Below are 23,748 nucleotides of genomic sequence, written 5' to 3' on the forward strand. Positions count from 1 at the left end.
TGCCCTTTAAAATCACTTTATTTCAAATGCAAGATTATTTCACAGTCTCCCAATGGGAAGTCAATGATGACTTACATTGGGAATAGATATTTACAAATAAATAACAAAAAAAACAAGAGTCATTAAAACAATATGGATTAAAGTTTACAGATGGGTTCAGGTTACCTTCAGTAAGTCAACCAAATCATCATCACACAACTATTACATTACTGACCAATAACAAGCTGTTAAAATTACACCAGTGAAGATAACTACAATTTTTACATAAACCATTTTACAAGCATGGTGAGCTGTGAAAAAAAGCTGGAAATAATGCCTTCATATTAAAATAATATGAACTCAACACAATTAACCACAATCAATTAAAACTTTGTTGCCAAAAATGAAAAAAAAAAAACAATGTAAGCAGGTAATAGCAGCAAATATTAAGTAACATTACTTGTTGCCTTTCAGATTAACTTTTATTACACCCAATGTTTTGTCCATGTTAAAACTTACAGAAGTTATACAGACAGACGGTGAGATCACAGCCATGATGCAGCGTGACATCATCAGGTTTCCTATTTGGCCCCGCCCACCTGAGAAGACAGTATTTTTTATAGACCTACCTATGTGGGAATTAGACCCTGCAATTGTTAAATGTACGTGCGCACCATGGTGTAAGCAGAACGGCTCTAACGTATAATCAACTATAAAGAGGACATCAAAGTACTACCAGAATGCTGGGCTAAAATTTTTTCTCTGTGTATAGTAAATCTTTAATTTGTCTTACTGAATGCATATACAACAAAATAACCACTGTGTTTGTGCGCATACAAGAGATTGGTCTGCACCTGTGTTGTGCCTTCGTTGCGAGAGCTTGATATGTTGCTTGACGCACAAAATAAACTCTGCCCCTGTTTGTTATGTTTCCAGGCCCTGCCAAAATAGGCAAAAACAGTGGGCAGCCCAACCCTGTGCAGCGCCCCCTCTGGTACGGAGGAATGACAGCAGAAAGATGAGGGAGAGGAGGGAGGATGAATACATTATGCCTCTAACCTCCCGGCCAGACACTATTTATACCGCAAGATCACAGGAACTGCAAAAAAAGAAGGATGCAAATTCAAGAGAAAGAAAACCTGAAGTCAAATACTCCTTAGCATAAGCAAATGGATTGCACTGAGTTCATGCTCCATAAAGAAGAGTGTGCGTTTGTGTGTGTGGAGTGGACTTACTGATTATGATAAGGAGAAGGATGACCACTACCAACGCTACAATCATTTTCATCTGAGGACAGAAAAAAAAAAAAAACAAGATATTAGTGTAAACAGGTCTAAAGTAGTGCATAATTTCTGAAAAAAATATCTTTTTACAATGCTTTGCATAATATAATAATAAATATTATAATATATTAATTATTATTATATATAATATAATATAAAAATGATAACTTGAATGTGTTTTGGAAATTATTAATTTTTATAAATAAAATAATTGTATTTGCTTGTATTCCACACACTTTCATTAAAATGTTAATTTTAAAGGGTTAATTCACCCAAAAATGAAAATTCTGTCATTAATTACTCTCATGTCATTCCAAACCTGTAAGTCCTTCGTTCATCTTCAGAACACAAATTAAGATATTTTTGATAAAATCCGATGGCTCAGTGAGGCCTCTATTGACAGCAAGATAATTAACACTTTCAATGCCCAGAAAGCTACTAAAGACATATTTAAAACAGTTCATGTGACTGCAGTGGTTCAACCTTAATGTTATGAAGCGACGAGAATACTTTTTGTGTACAAAAAAACAAAATAACGACTTTATTCAACAACATCTAGTGATGGGCGATTTCAAAACACTGCTTCATGAAGCTTCGAAGCCTTACGAATCTTTTGTTTCGAATCAGAGGTTTGGAGCGTGTATCAAACTGCCAAAGTCAGGTGATTTCATTAAACGAGGCTTCGTCACATCATAAGCGTTTCGAAATTTCAATGGTTCACATGACTTTGGCAGTTTGATACACGCTCCAAACCACTGATTCGAAACAAAAGATTCATAAAGCTTCGAAGCTTCATGAAGCAGTGTTTTGAAATCGCCCATCACTAGATGTTGTTGAATAAAGTTATTTTGTTTTTTCTTTTTGGCGCACAAAAAATATTCTCGTCACTTCATAACATTAAGGCTACGTCCACACGAAGTCGGAGCTTACCCTAAACCGATATTTTTTTTTTCCTCGTCTCAAAAAATATCTGCGTCCACACGAAACCACTGAAACGGCTCAAAGCGATGTAGTATACATGCCAGACCATTATGTGGCGCTGTAATTCTGCCGCAGAAATGCACTTAAAGCAGCGAAGAAGACTTGGAGCATGCGCATAAACCTTGCGCGCTGAATACAAACTTTAGCAAAGCTTAGAAATAACACTTTATTTTGGTTCAGTAGCTTCTGCAGCATGAACGCAAGCATGTAGAGTCTGCTATTGCTGTTGTTGGTGCTGTTTTGTGGTGTTAGCGCGTCTGACTAGGGGTCGACACGTGGGGTGATGACATCATCGTTTCAGAAAATATACGGATTGCCCCGTCCACACGACAACGCCAAGCCGGCGTTTTCAAATTTTTCCACTCTGGGACCCGGTTTCAAAAAATACCGGTTTCACCTTTCGAAAACGCCGGATCCGTGTGGACGAAACGCCTATCCGATAAAAAATTTGTGCGGTTTCACTGAAACGCATCTCCGTGTGGACGGGGCCTAAGGTTGAACCACTGTAGTCACATGAACTGTTTTAAATATGTCTTTAGTAGCTTTCTGGGCATTGAAAGTGTTAATGAACTTGCTGTCAATGCAGGTCTCACTGAGCCATCGGATTTTATCAAAAATATCTTAATTTGTGTTCCGAAAATGAATTAAGGTCTTATGGGTGTGGAACGAAATGAGGTGAGTAATGACAAAATTTTCATTTTTGGGTGAACTAACCCTTTAAAATCACAGAAAATTTTAATTTAATTTGAATTTAAATAAAAACTTCTTCCACTGCTCCCTAATCATTTAATACAGCTTTACAGTAGCAACAATAAATATTTATTACATGATATGACTAATATCTTTTTTTTTTTTTGATGGCTTCATTATAAATGCCAACTTAATAAATGATATTGAACATCTGTTCATGATCTAACAAAGTCAAGTCAAAAAATGGAAAGCCCAGACTTGTTATTTATCAAGTCAATTATCGTGCAACCCTAACACATACTTCACATATTCTTCAGTTATTAAAAAAGTTGAACAAAATTGAAAATCATTAACAAGACTCATTATCTCCAAAAGATGTGTGTGTGTGTGTGTGTGTGTGTATATGTTCAAATCAAATTTAATAGTTTCTAAACCCATGGAGTGATTTTATACAAAAGCAAAGGCCTTTCAGATGTGGTAGATCATCCAAGATAGAGGCTCACCTTCATGTCTCTCCACCACATCCTTCTATGGAGATGCTTTGCTCTACTGCTGAACGCTGACGCATTGTCCGATAGGCTTTCTGAAAGTCATGTGACATAAGAGAATCAGTACTAAGGTTTACTTCCATGCATGCGTGCTATTATGTAATGACATACACTCATAACCAACTGAGACTGTTTTATACGAATTATCTTTGCCTCCTAGAGATGCTTGTTGACTTTCATGATGCTGTTTTGAGATCAGCTCTGCAACATGTGGGACCAACTAAAGCACATTCAGCCTCATTAGTGCAAAAACAAGAATCAATAAATCTGAGCTCATACCAATCAATAAAGCTGAGCTCATACCAGCTGCCATTCAACAATACCACAGAGGATGACTGTGTGTACAGCCAGAAAGAATGCAGGTTCCCTACTAATACAGATGCATTAGTTTGCATTTAGCCTTAAAAATTCATGAAATGAGTCTATTGATTCACCTTTAGGACTAAGCAAACTAAACAAGGCAAAAGTATTGTTTACTTAATCATCTGTCCATCCTTATACATGATGCACAAAGGCAGCATTGCAGGCAACATATGGAAAACATTCCCCTTTGTGAGTGACAATGTCTTCCAGATGCTGCACTAAAGCTACTTGTTCTCCATTTGCAAACAAAGAGATGTTGTTTTTGAAATGGAAACAATGGATACTAAAGTCCCTTTCACATAAACAGGGTCACCCAAAGCTTTGACACACCCGTCAACAGACGCGTCATGCTTCACTTGGACCTCCACATGCAATTTCAGCAAGGCAGCAAAATGCGCAAAGTGTAGTAAACAGAATTTTTTTTTACTTGAGCTCAGAACAGTATATACCGACATGCAGGGGCATTTCCTCTGAGGAGGCAAGGGAGGCAGTGTCTCCTCAAAAAAAAACTGGATGAGAAAATAATCGATATTACAAAAATAAAACAACACAAATATTACCAAATTTGGCATTAAAAAGTGTAAAAGTCACTGGTTTTTATAAAGTAACACTGTCCAACTGCATCTCTCTTGCCTCTCCTGAGCCCATTGAGTTTTAACAGATCCCCTAAAGCATGCAGTGGAATTAATGGGGGGTAATTGAGAATGAATGGGGGAAAGTCACGTGAGAGGAGGCAATGCCTTCATCGCGCTGTGATTGGTTATGATTGTTTCGTGCGTGTTCTCGAATCGGCCGAATGAACACAATGATGGCATTAATAGGGAAACTAATTAAAAATAAGTTAACAACTCAGCCACTTCGATATCGCCGTTTTATGTAACATCAAAAACAAACTTGAAATGGCCTGAAAACATGACGACTCTGGGGGATTTAGTGAGCAATCAACTTGGGGAAATTAAAGGTACATCTTATCAATATCGACCCTTTCAAAAAGTGGTGGGGACATGTCCCACCCGTCCCACCCGCAAATTACGCCTATGTTTGTTAATATTAGTTAATGCACTGTGAATGAACAGTTCATTTTTACAAACAATAACAAAGACTAATACTAAACAAATTCTAAGTGTAGCACACATGTTCTTAGCACACATTAGCTATTGCATGACCGTATTGTAAAAGTGTTACCCATTTTTTAAGTTTTGTAAGCTATTTTCTAATATTTATATTTTAGTTTTTTAGATTTCTTTAAATTAACAAAAAATATTTTTATTTAGTTTTAGTTAACATTAACAACACTGCTTTAAACTTTCCTCCACTGAATCCAGTGCACTGAGGAACACTGACACTGTGGTACTATCACAACATGATTTCATGTTACGTAATATTTATGTGAGTATTAAGGTATCTGAGCATCCCAAGCAGCAAAAACAGACACACTGGCTCAACCAGTGGAAACCATCATAACTCTGAAGCATGGAAATTTCACATTTCATATTTTCTCTTGAAAATCAAATCAATGCAATACTACGAGATCTGCTCATACTTTTGAACTCTGAACACAGTGGCTCCTGTTATCAAAGGTTCATCAACATACACATCTCAAAGTGCTTTCAGGAGCACACACGTGTCTTTGTCATGGGGGAAGCTGAGCGTTAACCAGCTTCAGTTCACTTGACTCCAATATTTAAAGTTTTGAGACTAGTAACTAATCCCAGATCAGCCTGGATCAAACATTTTTCGGTTTATTTTTCACATCTGGGCCTGAAATAAGAAAAATAACATACCACTTTGTGGGACAAAGGACATTTTACCCACTCCCCTGACCATATGTCCCCTGGCAGTTCCCAAATGGAATAACAGAAATGGGACATGACTCACTAGGATCAGGTTTGATGAAATCTAAAACTGACAGAAGGGTTTATTCATGTGGCACTGGGATTCAATACACTTTCCCACATTTCTCTGAATCAAGTTTGGTCAAGTGTAGTGAGCTGTTGAATGTTTGATTTGGAATAATATTTTGTTTACATACAGCTTCCCAATCTATTCATGTGCTGATAAGCGTTGGCCCTGAAATTATTCACATATGCTTTGCGAATCTTTCTCCAATTCTTTTAATTTCCAACTGAATTAAAATTGGGGGTTCCACTTTATATTAAGTGGCCTTAACTACTATGTACTTACATTTAAATGAATCATTTGATACAATGCACTTATTGTGTACATACATGTTTTTACATTGTACTTATATTTTAAAAACACCTGCATGTAATTACATCTGTAATTAATTTCTGTAATTACATTTATAATTACACTGTTGACCCATCCCTTACCCCTTACCCCTACCCTTAAACCTACCCATACCACCAAAGCTTTCCCTATCCTTACCCGTATCCCACCTCAATAGCTGCATATGTGTTTTGCAATTCAATATGAACCCAATAAGTACATTGTACTTATTTTTTGATGTAAGTACATAGTAGTTAAGGCCACTTAATATAAAGTGGGACCAAATTGGGTGCTAACATTCAAAATTTTGCATATCTCCACCCAGAGCAGAAAAAAAATTAACTTGAGCAGGCTTTTTGAGCAACAGAAGATCTGTTGTTCAAAAACTGTGATATTTCGAGAATCATTTTTAATCATTTTAATCACTTGAATCCAATAGAATCACCAAGGATTCATAATGTGCTGTCCACATCCATCTTACCAGACTTATCCTGCAACTCATCCAGACGTTCCCCACGTTCTATCACTTTGGAGATGTTCTCCTGCATGACGTCAATGACCTCGTCAACTTGAGACTGCACCCTGAAGGCCACCAAAACAGAGCAGACAACATGAGAGAACAATCTGGTGCTTCCATTTTATTCAACAAAACATCTGAACAGCTCAAGTGCACATGTTCGTGTCTGTGTTTCTAATATTTCGAAGACAACCCTTTCTTCTTCTGTAAACCTCTCGAGATTAAACAAGATATCATTATGACTACGATCTGTTGACCCTGCAGTGTCGAGAGGAGGTGAGAACGTTTTGCTAGACGTGGTCTAGACACATCCAAATAGTTTGAACTATTTGATCTCGCAAATACGCACTAAATAGCTTGTGAGGTATTTAGCTGCTCTCATACACCTGGCACAAGGGGCTGGCATGGCTTTTGGAGAAGCAGCCTACAAATGAACTGAGAACAGGATGTTTTGCCCCTTGCTTCTATGCTTGGATGCCCGCCTAGTACACACTATGATTTGCACCAAGCGGCCAATCGTGCAAGACCTCGCTCATCTCTTGCACCTGGGACTGACCTCTTGCACAGATACAAACGAATTAAAGGCAAGCATCCAAGACGTTCACGGAAAAGGTAAGAAAAAACAGGGAAATTTCACCTTCCAAGTTTTCCCTATTAAATTCCATTGTTTTATGCGCTACTCCGCCGTGCAGCACATGGTTACGTAAACCTGTGGCTGGTCGCATGGGGCGAAGTTCTGCAGGTTTCCTTTGGGAGAATTACTGCAGCATATTAGTATGTACCAAACTTCATAACAAAGAACAAAGAAAAGCTCACAGTCCGCTACTACAGCTACGTCAGGAACTGAGGATTTCTGAATATTGGGAGTAGCTGTTTACTTTTGCCTGCAAATATTATGTTGTGTCATAGAAACCCAGATGGTTACAGTGCTTCCCTTCTTCTCGGACAGGAGGTGTGTTTGTGGGTGGGTGTTTTCACAGATGTCATTATAAAGAGTTATATAAACTGCGCAGTCAATAACTGTGATTTCCACAACACCCTGCCAGTGGAAATTATTAGATATCAGTCGCAACATTCTTAAACTGAACCCATTCTACTATTTGGAAATTCCTAACTATTCAATTCTGAAAGTACCCCTTAGAGTCTCACACAAATTAGGCTACAGACATCAATTTGTGCGGCTTGAGAGCTATTGCTTTTCAACAGAATCAGACATAGTTTTCACTTGCCAGATGATAAAACACTTAAGAAAAAAATTCCCACAGATGCACATTGAAAGAAGGACCCGAGCTTTATCTAGACAGCAGAACATCATAAACACCTTTGTCGACTACAAAAGTGACAACTGCTCTATGGGTATATGTAGAAAGTGACAGTCTTGGAAGAGTCTGTAAGAACGTGTTTGTAGTAGAGCTGCCCCCTAATAGTCAACTAAATTACTCGACAAAAAGCGGAAAAATTATATTAGTCGGTTAGTCACAGAAAAAAGTATCACTTGCATTTTTACTGATAACAGTGGAAACATCTTAAAATACTCTGTCATTTTCGGTCATACAGATAAGAGTAATACTTCTTTCAAAACTGTAAGCGTAAAAACTGTAATACTTCATTAAAAAATTTTACTTTTATTTATGTAAACTCACAATAACAACAAAATCTTATGCTTTTGTAAAATAAGGAAAACAAACAGGATGCGCTTCCTGCTGTCTCGGTCTCCGTCAACTGGAGTGCGTCACAAAAACGTCTAAAAAATATTGGCTACATGACTCACAGACATAAGAAATATATCTATAGAAAGCTTGAAATGTCTACTTTTAAATTAACAAATTCAATTGGAAAAGAAATACTCTCTGCTAATGTCATCTGTATGAAAGCTTAATTTCTCTCTATAGACATGTTCACTTAGTGCGGAAATGGCGAGGCAGCATTGTCAACATCTTTGCAGCCGACACTTGACTCAGAAAACACTAGTTTATTAATAATTAAAATGTCTCCTTGCTATTTTTTACGACACATTCATAATCATTACTTTTGCTGGTGCTGTGCAACAAGCTTTATGTGCGCTTGAGCGTGGAATAGGATATATATATATATATATATATATATATATATATATATATATATATATATATATATATATATATATATATATATATAGAGAGAGAGAGAGAGAGAGAGAGAGAGAGAGCGCCTATTAAAGGCTCTTTATGGTTTAGTATTTCCCCAGTATTTAATTAAATTAACAAACATGCAATTAGTCGACTAATGGCTTAAATGAACGACTACTAGTCGTCGATGAGAGAAATATTTATTCAGGGGAGCCCTAGTTTGTAGTTTTATAGCAATCAGTACTGTTTTGTATTACACTACCGTTCAAAAGTTTGGGATCGGTAAGATTTTTAATGTCTTTAAAAGAAGTTTCGTCTGCTCACCAAGGCATTTGTTTAATTAAAAATACAGTAAAAACAGTATTATTGTGAAATATTATTACAATTTAAAATAACTGTTTTCTTTTTGAAAATATTTGGAAATGTAATTTATTCCTGTGATGGCAAAGCTGAATTTTCAGCATCATTACTCCAGTCTTCAGTGTCACATGATCCTTCAGAAATCATTCTAATATGCTGATCTGCTGCTCAAGAAACATTTATTGTGTACAGATGTACAAAATATTTGTGTACAATATTTTTTTTTCAGGATTCTTTGATGAATAGAAAGTTCAAAAGAACAGCATTTATTTGAAATATAATCTTTTGTTACATTTTAAATGTCTTTACTGTCACTTTTGATCGATTTAATGCATCCTTGCTGAAAAAAAAAATTAATTTCTTTAAATTATTCTCAAAAAAATAAAAATAAAAATTCTTACTGACCCCAAACTTTTGAACGGTAGTGTATAATGCTACAGAAGCTTTGTATTTCAGATAAATGCTGTTCTTTTGAACTTTATATTCATCAAGGAATCCTGAAAAAAAAAAAAAAAGTATACAACCGTTTATAACATTGATAATAATAATAAATGTTTCTTGAGCAGCAAATCAGCATTTTAAAATGATTTCTGAAGGATCATGTGACACTGAAGACTGGAGAAATGATGCTGAAAATTCAGCTTTTCCAACACAAATAAATTACATTTTATATTATATTCCAATAGAAAACAGTTTTTTTAAAATTGTAATAATATTTCACAATATTACTGTTTTTACTGTATTTTTAATTAAATAAATGCAATCTTGGTGAGCAGACAAAACTTTTAAAAATATTTAAAAATCTTACCGATCCCAAACTTTTGAACGGTAGTGTACATGTTCATCATTTTCCAATAAAATTGAATGTATTGAGTTCACACATGTAGTTTTGAGAAGAAAAATGTTGGCAAGGCATGTAAAAAAGTGGGCCAGCTAAAAAAAAATTAGTCCAACAAACTCATACATACTGCCTAATTTTGTCATTTTGACCTCCAAATCTTGGTCCTGTTGGTCCTCTCCTGCAAAATAAATAAATACATTTAAATTTCAGTAACCAAACAAACTGTCATGAAGAGCTTTCCTGTTAAAGCTGTGTGCACACACAGTAATTAATGCTCAAAGATCTGTTTATTTGTCAGTGGTGATTGTGCAAAACTACAGACTTACAGGAAAAAGTCCTCCTCTTCATCTGAGTCTTCCTCCAGTAGATTCCTCTGCAAGTTAAGAAGATCAGGTTGTCAGACTGGTTAGAACTGGTGCAGAATGGGTTTAATATAATATTCCATCTGAACTGAGACCAGGTGTTTGACGTAACGGTGAGCAGACTGAGACTCATTAAGATCTTATTGTGAAGTATACGGTCGTCCACCAGACGTCAAGGACAACAGAACACTCTGAAGGGCACGATATGGGCACAGCGTGTGAGAACAGTATTCCTGGAACGGAATTCACCTGGAGATAAATCCGTTCAGAATACAAATTCCTACAAGGAGACATTTCTGATGCACAAGAGATTTGAACTCCTTGTGGTCTGCATTTGTGCCATCTGATCTCTGGTGCAATGAATCACAGATAAGGAGGCATCTAGTTGACCTTCCATTAGTTTTGTTATAACGTCCATGACTGATCACATTTAACAAATGCCTCACCAGATCATTTCAACATCCCGATGACTAATGTTACATAACTCTCCATAACTGCATCCAGACCCGTGACACTCCTCTAAAATTCCATCTGGACAATTCCATGCTAATGTCAACCTTATCATGGAAAAACAAAACGTTTACCAAAAGAAATAATAGTGTGTTTTACTGTAGTAAAAAGCTATACATTTAAATGGAAAGGCAATGTTTAAAATGACTCCAACAGTTAATGACTCTTGTGATTTTTGTGTATGATGATATTAAATCAGTCTAAAACAGCTATGATGAATGACTGATGAAGAGAATCACAAATCACTATCTTCACTACTGATGTCATCCGTGACCTGCTTCAAGCTAAATTGCATTTATAGCCAATGTTTTTGAAGGGAATGTCTTTAAAAAATAAGGTTTGCTTTCTATATCTAAAAGATATTGTCCAACAAATTCAGGTAATGTAGCCAAAAATCACTCTTTTGAATCAGTTTTACAATTACTCATTTGTAATAAATCTGTTTGAATTGAACTTAATCTATTTTGGAAATCTAGCCATAAAATGTGGTAGAAAAATAATAGTTTGATCACTTAGACAAACAAATGGAAGTGAAATATGATAAACATTTAACATTTCATATTGCTGCCCAACATCTAGGATAGTTCATGAGACATACCAATATTGCAGAGTCAAAGTCTAGGAGTATTGTTTCTTAATGTCATATAAATGTTGCTGTCTATGAACTATGATTTTTCAGAGGTCGGGTTTTAGGAAAATTCATACAAATGATTCAGTATACAGGAAACAAGTAACTGACTTTACTTTTCATGTTATGACCGCAAATGACACTGCTATTGCTCATTTCAAATTAGCTCTTTACTAGGGAATATTTAAAAACAAGAACCAGGTCTTTTCAGGGGTCACGGTCAGTGTTACATAACCGGCACGTGGAAAGCCACATTCATCTTCGCTCTACTACACATTCTTGCTCTCTCACTGCTGCGGAGTTCAAGCTTCTATGCGAGGCAAATTAGAGGAGGCTTTTCTTTGGATGTGCTAATGTCTCAACCACCCAACAGTTTCTCCCAATCATATATCAGTCGGGAGTTGTACCCAAGAGAAATACACAAGGTTATCATATCTTGACACTGACTTATGGGTTTTGACTGTAAGGTCTGGCAGGGTTTTTAATGACAGACTCTCTAGGACTGGCAGAAGATGGAGGCATTGAATGTTAATAATGAAATTGGTAACAACAGATTCTTGGGAAGGGTGCCGCTAGTTTATAACCCCCTGCGTGAGCTAATGTCAGTTACGACATGGTATTAGTCTTCACTTTACGATGACTTTTCCGTTCACTGCCTGGTTTTGTTAATGAAATATAGATTTATTATTAGTGGTGCTTGATATGTTCTTTTGACTTACACTACCATTCAAAAGTTTTTGAAATATGTCTCTTATGCTCACCAAGGCTGTATTTATTTGATCACAAATACAATAAACAACAGTAACATTAACATTTTTAAAGGGATAATTCACCCAAAAATTAAAATTATCCCATGATTTACTCACACTCAAGCCAGGTGTATATGACTATCTTCTTTCAGATGAACACAACTGGAGAAATATTTAAAAAATATCCTGGGTCTTCCAAGCTTTATAATGGTAGAGAACGGGAGGCATGATTTTGATGCAAAAAAAACAAAAAAAAAAAACAACGCATGACACAATGAAGAATGTGGAAGTGCAGAGGACAGAGCAAAACAAAACACCGATCACAAATTAGAAGTCTAAAATGAATTTTTAAAGAGAAATGCTGAAGGATTTCTATATAAGAGAAGAGGAGCTTGAGTTTGTTGCACTGCATCATACACTGCGTCAGGGGTTACTCTTGTGGCGCAAGTTGACTTGCGAAGTATATGTATGGTTGTCTGCCGGAAGCTAGTTTTTTTAGTTTTAGTTATTTTAGTATATGGATATTTTTCTTACAAAAACTCATCGCTTCATTTCAGAAGGGCGTTATTAACCCCCTGGAGCTGTATGGAAAATTGAATTTACCTTGGCATAGTTGAATAACAAGAGTTCAGTACATGGAAATGACATAGTGAGTCTCAAACACCATTGTTTTCTCCTTCTTATATAAATCTCACTTGTTTAAAAGACCTCCGAAAAACAGGCGAATCTCAACATAACACCGACTGTTACGTAACAGTCGGGATCATTAATATGTATGACCCCAATATTTGCATATGCCAGCTCACGTTCAAGGCATTAGACAAGGGCAGGACGTCTGGATGTGCACAGCTGAATCATCAGACTAGGTAAGCAAGCAAGAACAATAGCGAAAAATGGCTGATGGAGCGATAATAACTGACATGATCCATGATAACATGATATTTTTAGTGATATTTGTAAATTGTCTTTCTAAATGTTTCGTTGCTGTTAAATGTGGTTAAAGTTACCATCGTTTCTTACTGTATTCACGGAGACAAGACTACAGAGCACTATCAAACTCATTCAGAATCACATGTAAACATCCAAATAAATACTATACTTACGCGATTAGACATGCTGCATGACGAACACTTTGTAAAGATCTATTTTGAGGGTTATATTAGCTGTGTGAACTTTGTTTATGCTGTTTAAGGCAGTTGCGAGCTTGGGGGCGGGGAGCACAAGAATTTAAAGGGGCCGCACGCTGAATCGGCGCATATTTAATGATGCCTCAAAATAGGCAGTTAAAAAAATGAATAAAAAAAATAATCTATGGGGTATTTTGAGCTGAAACTTCACAGACACATTCAGGGGACACCTTAGACGCGTTCTACGGCACCTTTAAATATATTTCCGATTGTGTTCGTCTGAAAGAAAGTCATATACACCTAGGATGGCTTGAGGGTGATTAAATCATGGGATAATTTTCATTTTTGGGTGAACTATCCCTTTAAAAATTACTACAATTTAATATAACTGTTTTCTATTGTAATATATTATAATATAAAATGTAATTTTTTCCTGTGATGCTGAATTTTCAGGATCATTACTCCAGTCTTCAGTGTCACATGATCCCATTCTACCATGTTGATTTGCTCTCTTATTATTATTATCAATGTTTAACACTTGTGCTGCCTAATATTTTTGTGGAAACTGCAACACTTTTTTTTTTTTCAGGATTCTTTGATGAATAGAAGTTCAAAAGAACAGCATTTATTTGAAATCTAATCATTTTGTAATATTATACATGTCTTAAAGGGGGGGGGGGTGTAATGCTATTTCATGCATTCTGACTTATTTACACTGTATGTCCTGTATGATGTCAAAAGAGAGCGGAATTCCTTGTATAGGCACTTCTCCCTGATAAGCGTGCACACACACACACACACACACACACACACACACACACACACACACACACACACACACACACACATCACCCAGAGCAAGAGTAAGAGCAAGCCCATCAACGCGTTTCGTTCAGGATACGGAAGCCGAGAGATTTTTCAACAATGGCTGTGTCCCAATTCAGGGGCCGCAGCCTTCGAAGGCTGCATACATCATCGAGGCAGTCTCATTTAAGAAAAATAACCGTTAGATTGCAAAGTATGAAAGAAATGACAGTATTTTACACCTCACAATGAATATCAGTCAATTTTATTACTGTTACTTTTCTTAAAAATGACATCCTTGATGAATTACTCAGCCTTCAAATGTGACCTCCGGAGGACACAGCCTCCGAAATGAGACGCAGCTCCTGTCAACAAAGGAGTGTGTTTTTGGTTGTGAGGGAAAGACTAAATTTTTCAGCTTCCCAAAGAACCCAGCATTAAGGGAACAGAGAATGACGTTTGTTTTTCCGAGGCAGCAACAGAGTTGTGCACGTTTGTTTGTTCCTGAGATTTTGGTGATGAATACTTTGTAAACAAGTCCCAGTTCGGCACTGGATTTGCGGGTGGTGAGTAAAGCTGCATCAGATGTCTGTGTTTTGTTGACAATCGCAAGTGCATATAATGTAAACAACACAAACGTTTTTGTTCCCTTTTTATTTATAATGTCGCAGCTAGCATGCCATCTCTACGCAGAAGCTGCGCGCTTGTGACTCTTTAGCTCCGCCCACAGCACTGACGGCAGACACGCCTCCAGGATCTTGGCTTTTTTCGGAAAGACTCAGTTTAGCGTATCTATCTTTTATAAATATGACAAAACTAAAGACTTTTCGTAGATATGAAGGATGCATTGTTACTCTATATGTACTCAAGATTAACGTGAGATTGGCAGAAACTGTGTGTGATACCCCCCCCATTAAATGTCATTTCATTTTTGATCAGTCCTTCCTAAATAAAAATGTTCATTTCTTTCAAAAAAAAAAAAAAAAAAAAAAAAAAAAAAAAAAAAAAGAGCAATTATTTTGACTGCTGGAAAGTAAAATAGCATTGCATTGAGCATTGAGCCTCATTTTTGTTCTCATTTAAATAATCTAGTTAACATATGATGTTTGTTTATTTCTGTAAAATAATGTGCCATTTTATTATAGTTTTTCTGTTTATTTTTCTCTACATCTGTTTAATTTTTCTTCCTCCAGTTTATCCACTGCTATTATGACATGTGGTAACTGCTTGACAGTGTTAAGAACAAATTGCTCTCTGAAGGGTTGTACAACACAGGAGTTGAAATGTAGTGTGTGAGTGTGTGTGTAATAGCATGACAGGTTATGCAAGTTCTGTAGAAACTGAGAAACATGAGGGGAGAGCTGTTTACTCTTGTTAACAACACAAACAGATCACAGGGCACAATGTGGTCATAAAAGTGCAGGTCTGGCTCTGATCAGCTTTAGACCTCTCATCTCCATGTTGTCATCACCTGAACTTAATCTATATGGTAAAAACTGACTCAGTGTTACCTCAGTGACTTACCCGCTCACTGCGAATCGAGCCGGTGACCTCCTCATCATTCAGATGCCGTTTGAATTTGGGGGGCATGCTGGGGTCGAGCTGCTCCTCCCTCTCTGGCTCCCTCTGCAGGCAAACACAGGAAGCACAGCAGTGATTGACTAGATTTAGGTCTTCTCACTGTCTCATTTTTCTCATATAATAAAATAATTTCAGCTCAAATAATATTTCATGTCCATTTGATGTCCAGTCAGCCAGGAATTAAAGCAAAATAATTCTATTTTGGCCCTATTTTGAAATTATGACAAGGTAAATGTACATTATAACGCTTATAAATTTCTTCTTAAATGTTATTATTGTCACGCAATAGAGTTAAAATTAGGCTGAGTTTGGTTGAATTTTCCTATACACCAATCTATGCATTAATGCAATAAGTGTGCATTTATCAGATATTTAAAGTGACTCATCTAATAGGATTGTAGAGCTGGAACTATTTGTTCTTCAAGTCTTAATTTACACCAGACTGTGACCTAAGTGAAAGCTCAACTATAATGACCACATATAGGAGCAGTGGTCTGTTAGTTGATTCATTAGACTGAACTTTAAACCATAAAAGCTGAACTACTTTTAAGTAAATCCGTCGTAATTCAGAATCGGGGAGAGACCACCCCGTTATATTTAACTAGTCATGGCGGGGATCGATCAAGACACAACGACTGTAATGTGATGCTTGCAAACATCAAACAAAGCAGTTAAAGACAAGCACCAGGAGTTGATGTCAAAGTCATAACGTTCCTCAATGAGTATTTGCTTTATATTCACCTAGCAGTTGTTCATTTATGGTTAAACCATTTGGTCAATCTTTTACAAACCTGTAGCAGCTTTGAAGTCACAGCAGGTTTTCATCTAGAAACTACCAGACATATAAACTTTACCTGTGGAATAACAATGACTGGCTCTCAAAAAGACCTTCCGATAGACAGTTTTTCACAGATCTAGAATTAGTACAACAAATGGGAAAATGATTTTGAAATTGTAGCTTGCCAAATTATATGCTTATGTAACCTTGATAATGCAATGTTTAACTAAATACATAGGCTATGTGCTACAAAAAAAGACAACATGTTGCACAGGGACATCAAGGAAAACTAAAGTGCTGCAGGGATGGTGTATTTTTGTAGGCCAACCCAGAAGTAGCATCACCCTGGTTCACTTGACAAAAAGCCAATAGGTTTTTCCAGTGGATTTTCAGTTATTGCAGAAAATAAGCTCTGTGACCAACAAAAGCATGTTTTGTTCATCAAGTTAGCTACTTTTATGACACAACTGAACACTAGGGCTGCCCCCAACTAAAGATTTTTCTAGCAGACTATTAGTCATTCATTTAAGACATTAGTCAATTAATCGTGCGTTTATATTAATTACTTTACATTTATTGAGATGAATACTAATCCATAATGAGCATTTAATATATATATATATATATATATATATATATATATATATATATATATATATATATATATATATATATATATATATATATATATATATATATATGTGTGTGTGTGTGTGTGTGTGTGTGTGTAATATAGCCTATTCCTTGCTCAAGTGCACACATAAAGCTTGCTGCTAAAGTAATTATGAATGTGTCTGGGAAAAAATAGCATTCAAGTGTGTTACGCAGCACATTTGAGCTTCTGCAAGAACCAACAAGGTTCATTTTCGTGTGTTACGCAGCATGTTTTAGCTTCCGCAAGAACCAACAAGGTTCATTTTCGTGCGTTACGCAGCATGTTTTAGCTTCCGCAAGAACCAACAAGGTTCATTTTCGTGCGTTACGCAGCATGTTTTAGCTTCCGCAAGAACCAACAAGGTTCATTTTCGTGCGTTACGCAGCATGTTTTAGCTTCCGCAAGAACCAACGAGGTTCATTTTCGTGCGTTACGCAGCATGTTTTAGCTTCCGCAAGAACCAATGAGGTTCATTTTCGTGCATTACGCAGCATGTTTTAGCTTCCGCAAGAACCAATGAGGTTCATTTTCGTGCGTTACGCAGCATGTTTTAGCTTCCGCAAGAACCAATGAGGTTCATTTTCGTGCGTTACGCAGCATGTTTTAGCTTCCGCAAGAACCAATGAGGTTCATTCTTGTGTTATGTAGCATGCTTGAGCTTCCTCAAGAACCAGCGAGGTTCATTCTCCTGTGTTACGCAGGACATTTGAGCTTCCGCAAGAGGTTTGTTCTCATGCGTCATTCAGATTCAGTTGAGCTTCTATTTATGTTCATTGATCAATGTTTATATGTGAGTAAAAGTCTAAATTAAATCTGTTCATCATATAAAGCGACCGAGTCTCTTCATTTAGACTAAACCGCTCAATTCATATGGATTAGTTTTCTGATCTCTTTATGAACTTTTTGAAGCATAAAAGTATCAGTCATGTAGCAGTCTATAAAGGGACAGAAAGCTTTCGGATTTCATCAAAAAGATCTTCATTTGTGTTCCAAAGATGAACAAAAGTCTTATGGGTTTGGAACGACATGAGGGTGAGTAATTAATGACATAATTTTAATTTTTGGGTGAACTAACCCTCTTCCAACAACCTCTTCAGTCCCATTTAAGTGGGATATTAGTGATATATTTCCTTAGCTAGAGCCTACAGAGAGCTGGGGATTGAGGGAGTGAGCAAGCGGGCAGCTATTTGCAGCAGCACTGAAGCAGCAGAGAAGGCTTCAAGGTGGTTATGGCTCAAAAGAGGAGAGCCATAGTTAGCCAGCTGGACACAAGCTGGGGTCTGATCAGCCCCAGCTGGGTCACCTGGAGGAGGGCGTATGATGTTGTAAGACCCAAAACACCTGATGATTCCAGGAACATCACCGAGGATGTGTCCAGCGCCATCAGAAGATGTATGAGTACAACAATATATAATAAAACATTGTGTTTGCCACAGAGCTTCTTTCAAGCATTTCACAAATCCATTCAAAATTCCCATTGATTTCAGGACAGTGGTGTAACTTCTGAGCAGGAAAGAGACAAGGATCTCTATAAAACAAGAAGATGATCCAAGGAGAAGATAACAAAATAAATAATCCAATATGGAAACCACAAACATGACACCTTTGCAAGCAAAGCAAAGACAACAACCGACAAAGAACTGAAGAAACTAAGGAATATATATACAAAGGATAATGATGAACTAAACAAGACACAGGTGAGGAACATAATCAGTAACCATAGAAACAAATGAGAGCATACTTAGAAATCAAGAAAACAGGAAATATGCACAGGAAAAGATAAACCAGGAACAAACAAAACAAAATGAATAATTAAATAAATAAATAAAAGTGTCTTTGTAACCAAAGACATGACAGATAGAAGCAGAAGTGCAAAAATGCTAACTCATTTCCTGGTTTTAGGACTCCTGCATAACCCTATTGATTGATGACTCAAATGAATCAGTGACGCAATGAACTTGCTAAATTTAATAAGATTTCCTGGCTAAGAGAGTGTGTTTGACTAATGTACAACACAATGTGACATAATAGACTGATATAATAGTGTCATGCTACACTGATAGCTTGTTACTGGAAAAGCAAAATTATTTTAACAGCCAAGCTACTATCATATTACTGATGAATTTAGTTAGGTTTAGTTACATGTGGCAGCTTCACTAGTTTTAGTTACTCCATAACACACAGTACCTGAATGAAGAACATGTGGTAAACGTGTTCCTGTAAATAATAAATGACATAGGTGTGTCTCAACTGTACTTTTCAAAATAATCATAAAACGCATGTATTAATTCTTGCTGTTCTTGAGAAATATTTTTTTCTTTAACAGGCAAACTAAAGATGCTTCCTTCCTCCACCCACTGGACAATACTCTCAACCCAAACTCCAAGTCTAGTACCATTGAGTCCACTGTCCTCTGCTCTGACTGCTCTCTGCTTCTCTTGCTGGAAGAGCTGTAGGAAAACGGCTTCTCCTTTATCCAGGAGTACAGCAGAGCGTTCCAGAAAGCAGGAAAAGGGAAAAGAGAAGCTGGGGACAGGGACCGAGAGGAAGGGAAGAGAAAAAGACATGGGGTTTGAGAGAAAGAGCATGAAAAGGTAAATTAAAGATGCCAAGACAGAGAAATAAGGACACAGAATCTAACCACCATCCACTGAGACCATGGAGATATATTTACTTCTCTTTCAGTTCATTGCAGTGCAAAAATACTTAAATGTGCAGATAAGCCAAAACTTAACCTTTCCATGGTGTCTTAAATACTGTCATCATTTACTTAAAGGATTAGTTCACTTTCAAATAAAAATTACCCCAGGATTTACTCACCCTTAAGCCATCCTTGGTGTATATAACTTTCTTCTTTCTGATGAACACAATCTGAATTATATTAATAAATATCCTGACGCATCCAAGCTTTATAATGGCAGCGAGCGAGGATCAATGAGTATGAGCTGAAGAGAGTGTCTCCAGGGTGGTTAAAAAATGGGTTTGTGTAAAATATCCATAAAATATCCATATTTAACAAGTTATGAAGTAAAATATCTAGCTTCTGCCAGATCTCCTTCCGTATATACACCTAGGATGGCTTGAGGGTGCGTAAAGCTTGGGCTAATTTTCATTTGAAAGTGAACAAATGCGTTAAGCCTAAAGTATATACTTCGGCCGTCTGCGTTCGCGCACCGTCCCCATGACGTAATTTTTGTCATCCGGAGGGCTCGCGGACGTTCGCACACCCCGTCCGCGTGCAGCCCAAATTTTGCGACTGCGCGGACGGTGCGAGTGCAACAGCACATGCAGACGCAGGACAGAAGAGTCCACTAGGTGGCAATACGCACAGTACTGAGCACAGCATGCAGTCTTCGAAGAAGAGCGTGGAAAGAGCGATTCAAAAACAAGACAAGTTAACTTAGAAGCATATCCTTCTCTATCATTTTTGAATCTTGACACAAATTGGACTGGAATACTGAGATGGATGGATGGATGGAAATAATGATATTAAATCTGGATGTATAGATTGTAATAGCTATATGAAATATGGATTGATTGATTGATTGATTGATTGATTGATTGATATAGTGATACGAAATATGGATGGATGGATGGCATGCCCATTTCAGGAGCAAAGAAAACAAGTTGGGACTGAGATGATAGTAAAGAAAATAATGGCCATCATGATACAAATACAAACAATACAAACCCACAATGAACTTCACAAGCAATCACACTGATTAAACCTTCACATGCGTCACATTGTTATGGAAAAGCTTCATAACAGACAACTCACAAACAATACTAACAGGTTGGGCATCATTCCAGTGTTCTCTCCATCACTGCCACTAAACGCTTTGGAAACACACAGGTCAGAGAACGGCTAAAAGAAACACTGAGATCACTAACAGATGACGGGACTTACATAATTCACGGAACGAGATATCCATGACTTTCTATCAACAACTGTGGATTAATCAGAGACTGTTTGAAAGCACTGAGTCTAAACCACTGACACTCACATAATCACTGAGCAGAAAAGATATAATGAAACAGAAACTGGAAGACTCAACATTCACTCAGATGTGAACAATACGAGACTGGAAAACAATAAGTCCTTCATTTATACATTTGTCAAGAACACACTAGCCTAATTTTACAGGATTCAACTTAGTGAGATCAGGAGGTAATGTGCATATGGGCTTAAGAATAATCAAAATTAGAGATGCACCAATGTATCGGCCAACAAAAACTATTATCATAACTCTCTGCCATCGGCCAATTGTTTAAAAACTGCAGATGATCAGGGCCGATTATATCCTGTCAATCAAAAGGGTGCGGAAAAACGTGTTCAGACTGCAACTCATACATACTGTGTGTGAAGAAAATCACTCGTGTTGAATTTTAACGCATTAACAGTTTAAAAATAGTGACGTTAAAGCAGGCTCTTTTTGACCCTATGAATCACCCGTAGTTCAAGCCAGGGTTGCCAGGTCTGCGTTATTTTTTCCTACATCAAATATTATTTGTAGCAACTTCCATCCAATAATCGCAAAAAGCTTTGTGCTTTGTTACTTCTGATAAGAATAAAAGTTTCAGTTTTCAAATTCTGTCCATTTTATCATGAAATTCAAACAATAAATTGTTTTGACGCTCTTAAATGTGACGTGTCAGATCGCTGTAATGCCTCAGTTCAAGCGGCAGAGTGCAGCGCGAGTCTTTTCTTCCTCTTCAATACAAGTTATATCTCGAAAAACATGCATGAACATCAAAGGTATGTTGAAAGATATAGTACAACTTACCGGAATGTATCATGTCTCTTGTAATGACTTTATTTGTGTTTCAACCACGGAAAGACGTTAATAAAACAGCTTGTGAACAATAAGTCACATTTACCTCAGGCAGAGCCGGTCCTCCCTATAAGAGAACTAAGCAGCTGCTTAAGGCCCCGCCGCCACGGGGGCCCCCAAGAGCAAATTCAATTTGACAGCTTGATTTTTACAGCGCTTATTCTATCAGTTGCAGTTCTGTGCCTCCGTCCCAGTACTGTACAACTTGACGTACATTTGCATAACGTTAACACAGCGGTAGAGTTACACTCACAGGTCTCAGCACTTATTCGCTATCACAAAAGTTCATTATTTGCATGTGCTTCAAAGCCTTTAAAAGCTGTTAAACATTTCATTAATTTCATTCTGACATGCGCTTTTTCTGAGCGTGTACACCTGAAGCGCTCGCGCGCACACACTAAAAGCCTTGATTAGTGGACTTTATCTTTCGCATGAATGCACTAATACTGTAAAATACACACAAGGTTGACATAAACACAGTTGGTTATGTCTAAAGTGAAAGTAATCAGTTGAGAGAAAATCGGATGTGTGTCTGAATTTTAGATGTGTGCAGGTCTTAAAGTAACAGCCGCCTAATAGTAAACATGCTGCCCTTGTCCTTAAAGGGATAGTTCACCCAAGTTATTATCGCTCCATCTGCCATTTTTCGCTATTGTTCTTGCTTGCTTACCTAGTCTGTTGATTCAGCTGTGCACAGATCCAGATGTTAATACTGCCTGCCCTTGTGTAATGCCTTGAACATGGGCTGGCATATGCAAATATTGGGTCATACATATTAATGATCCCGACTGGTACGTAACAGTCGGTGTTATGTTGAGATTCACCTGTTCTTCGGAGGTCTTTTAAACAAATGAGATTTACATATGAAGGAGGAAACAATGGTGTTTGAGACTCACTGTATGTAATTTCCATGTACTGAACTCTTGTTATTCAACTATGCCAAGGTAAATTCAATTTTTGATTATATGGCACCTTTAAGAAAAACCAAACTATCGGTATCGGCAGGTAAATTTAGTATCGGTGCTTCTCTAATCAAAATATTAAGATTAAGAAACCAAACAACTCCTAAGTGAACTAGTTTTCATGCAAACGTTCAAATGACCACATATTACCAATATTTTTTAATAAAACAGCTGATGTTCCTGTCCAGCACCTGCTAAACAGAGCTGTATGCTAGTCATCACAACCATGTAAACATACCGACCCTAAAGGACGCTAAAGGATAGAAGCAAACCAAAAAAAAGACGTGGTTTTGGGAAAAATAACAAGCATGAAATCAAATGATCGTGTTTACATGAAGATTTGTGGAGGAATGGAAAGACTGAAGTGAAAGCAGTTGGAATGACAGCTAGCATGGCTGCTAACACCTCTGGCTAAATCACTGACCGCTACACAGACGCACAAAGGCCTCAAGAGTCACATCTCCGGCCAGTCTACCTCAAGAGATCTTGCTTTTGTCGATTCCTGTTTGGAAGAACCGCGTCTCTGTGTTAATAATCCCGGTGACTGTGTCTGATCTGAACCTGATCACAGTGACGCGTCCTGAATGAGGATGTCTCTCGCTCGGCTCTGAGGCGGAAGTCAACACAGCTGGACGGATCCTGCTTCCTGCAGACACATCATCATTTCAGTCATCACCATCTTCATCTTCTAATAAAATATTAAAACATCATGTAGTAAAAAAATGTATAATCATCAACATCTAATTCAACAAAAAGAATAAAAATCACTAACACCTTCTTCATCATCATTATAATCTAATCCATCAAACAAAAATAAAACATCATCACCATCTAATAAAACATAAACATATCTCAATCAAA

At 37.1% G+C, this 23,748-nt stretch overlaps 1 protein-coding gene across 3 annotated transcripts; it reads right to left on the reverse strand.

The window, feature by feature from the left end:
- On the reverse strand, positions 1–23,533 carry vamp4 (vesicle-associated membrane protein 4). Of its 3 annotated transcripts, XR_007187311.1 has the most exons (10): positions 23,363–23,533; positions 19,489–19,619; positions 15,604–15,705; positions 10,226–10,272; positions 10,027–10,077; positions 6,555–6,655; positions 3,437–3,516; positions 1,215–1,266; positions 834–1,078; positions 1–578 (listed from the first exon to the last, which is right to left on the reverse strand). XR_007187311.1 is itself a non-coding variant. In XM_048208582.1 (9 exons), exons 2-9 carry the CDS (start codon positions 19,489–19,491, stop codon positions 1,053–1,055), a joined length of 462 nt encoding a protein of 153 aa, XP_048064539.1. In that variant the 5' UTR covers positions 19,492–19,619; positions 23,363–23,533; the 3' UTR covers positions 1–1,052. The 3 variants fall into 3 exon arrangements, 2 of the variants coding, with proteins under 2 accessions (XP_048064539.1, XP_048064540.1); XM_048208582.1 differs by having other exon boundaries at positions 1–1,078; XM_048208583.1 differs by lacking the exon at positions 19,489–19,619 and having other exon boundaries at positions 1–1,078.
- Between the last annotated feature and the right edge of the window lie 215 nt (positions 23,534–23,748).

Source organism: Megalobrama amblycephala, linkage group LG11 (assembly GCF_018812025.1).
Source record: "Megalobrama amblycephala isolate DHTTF-2021 linkage group LG11, ASM1881202v1, whole genome shotgun sequence".
Classification (NCBI taxonomy): Eukaryota; Metazoa; Chordata; class Actinopteri; order Cypriniformes; family Xenocyprididae; genus Megalobrama; species Megalobrama amblycephala.

Excerpts from the sequence above, each read along its gene's own strand:
- vamp4 (XM_048208582.1), bottom strand. Across the intron at positions 10,273-15,603 it reads GCTCGATTCGCAGTGAGCGG|AGGAATCTACTGGAGGAAGA; the intron begins GTAAGTCACTGA and ends CTTAACTTGCAG. Across the intron at positions 6,656-10,026 it reads CAAAATGACAAAATTAGGCA|GGTGCAGTCTCAAGTTGACG; the intron begins GTATGTATGAGT and ends GGTGGCCTTCAG.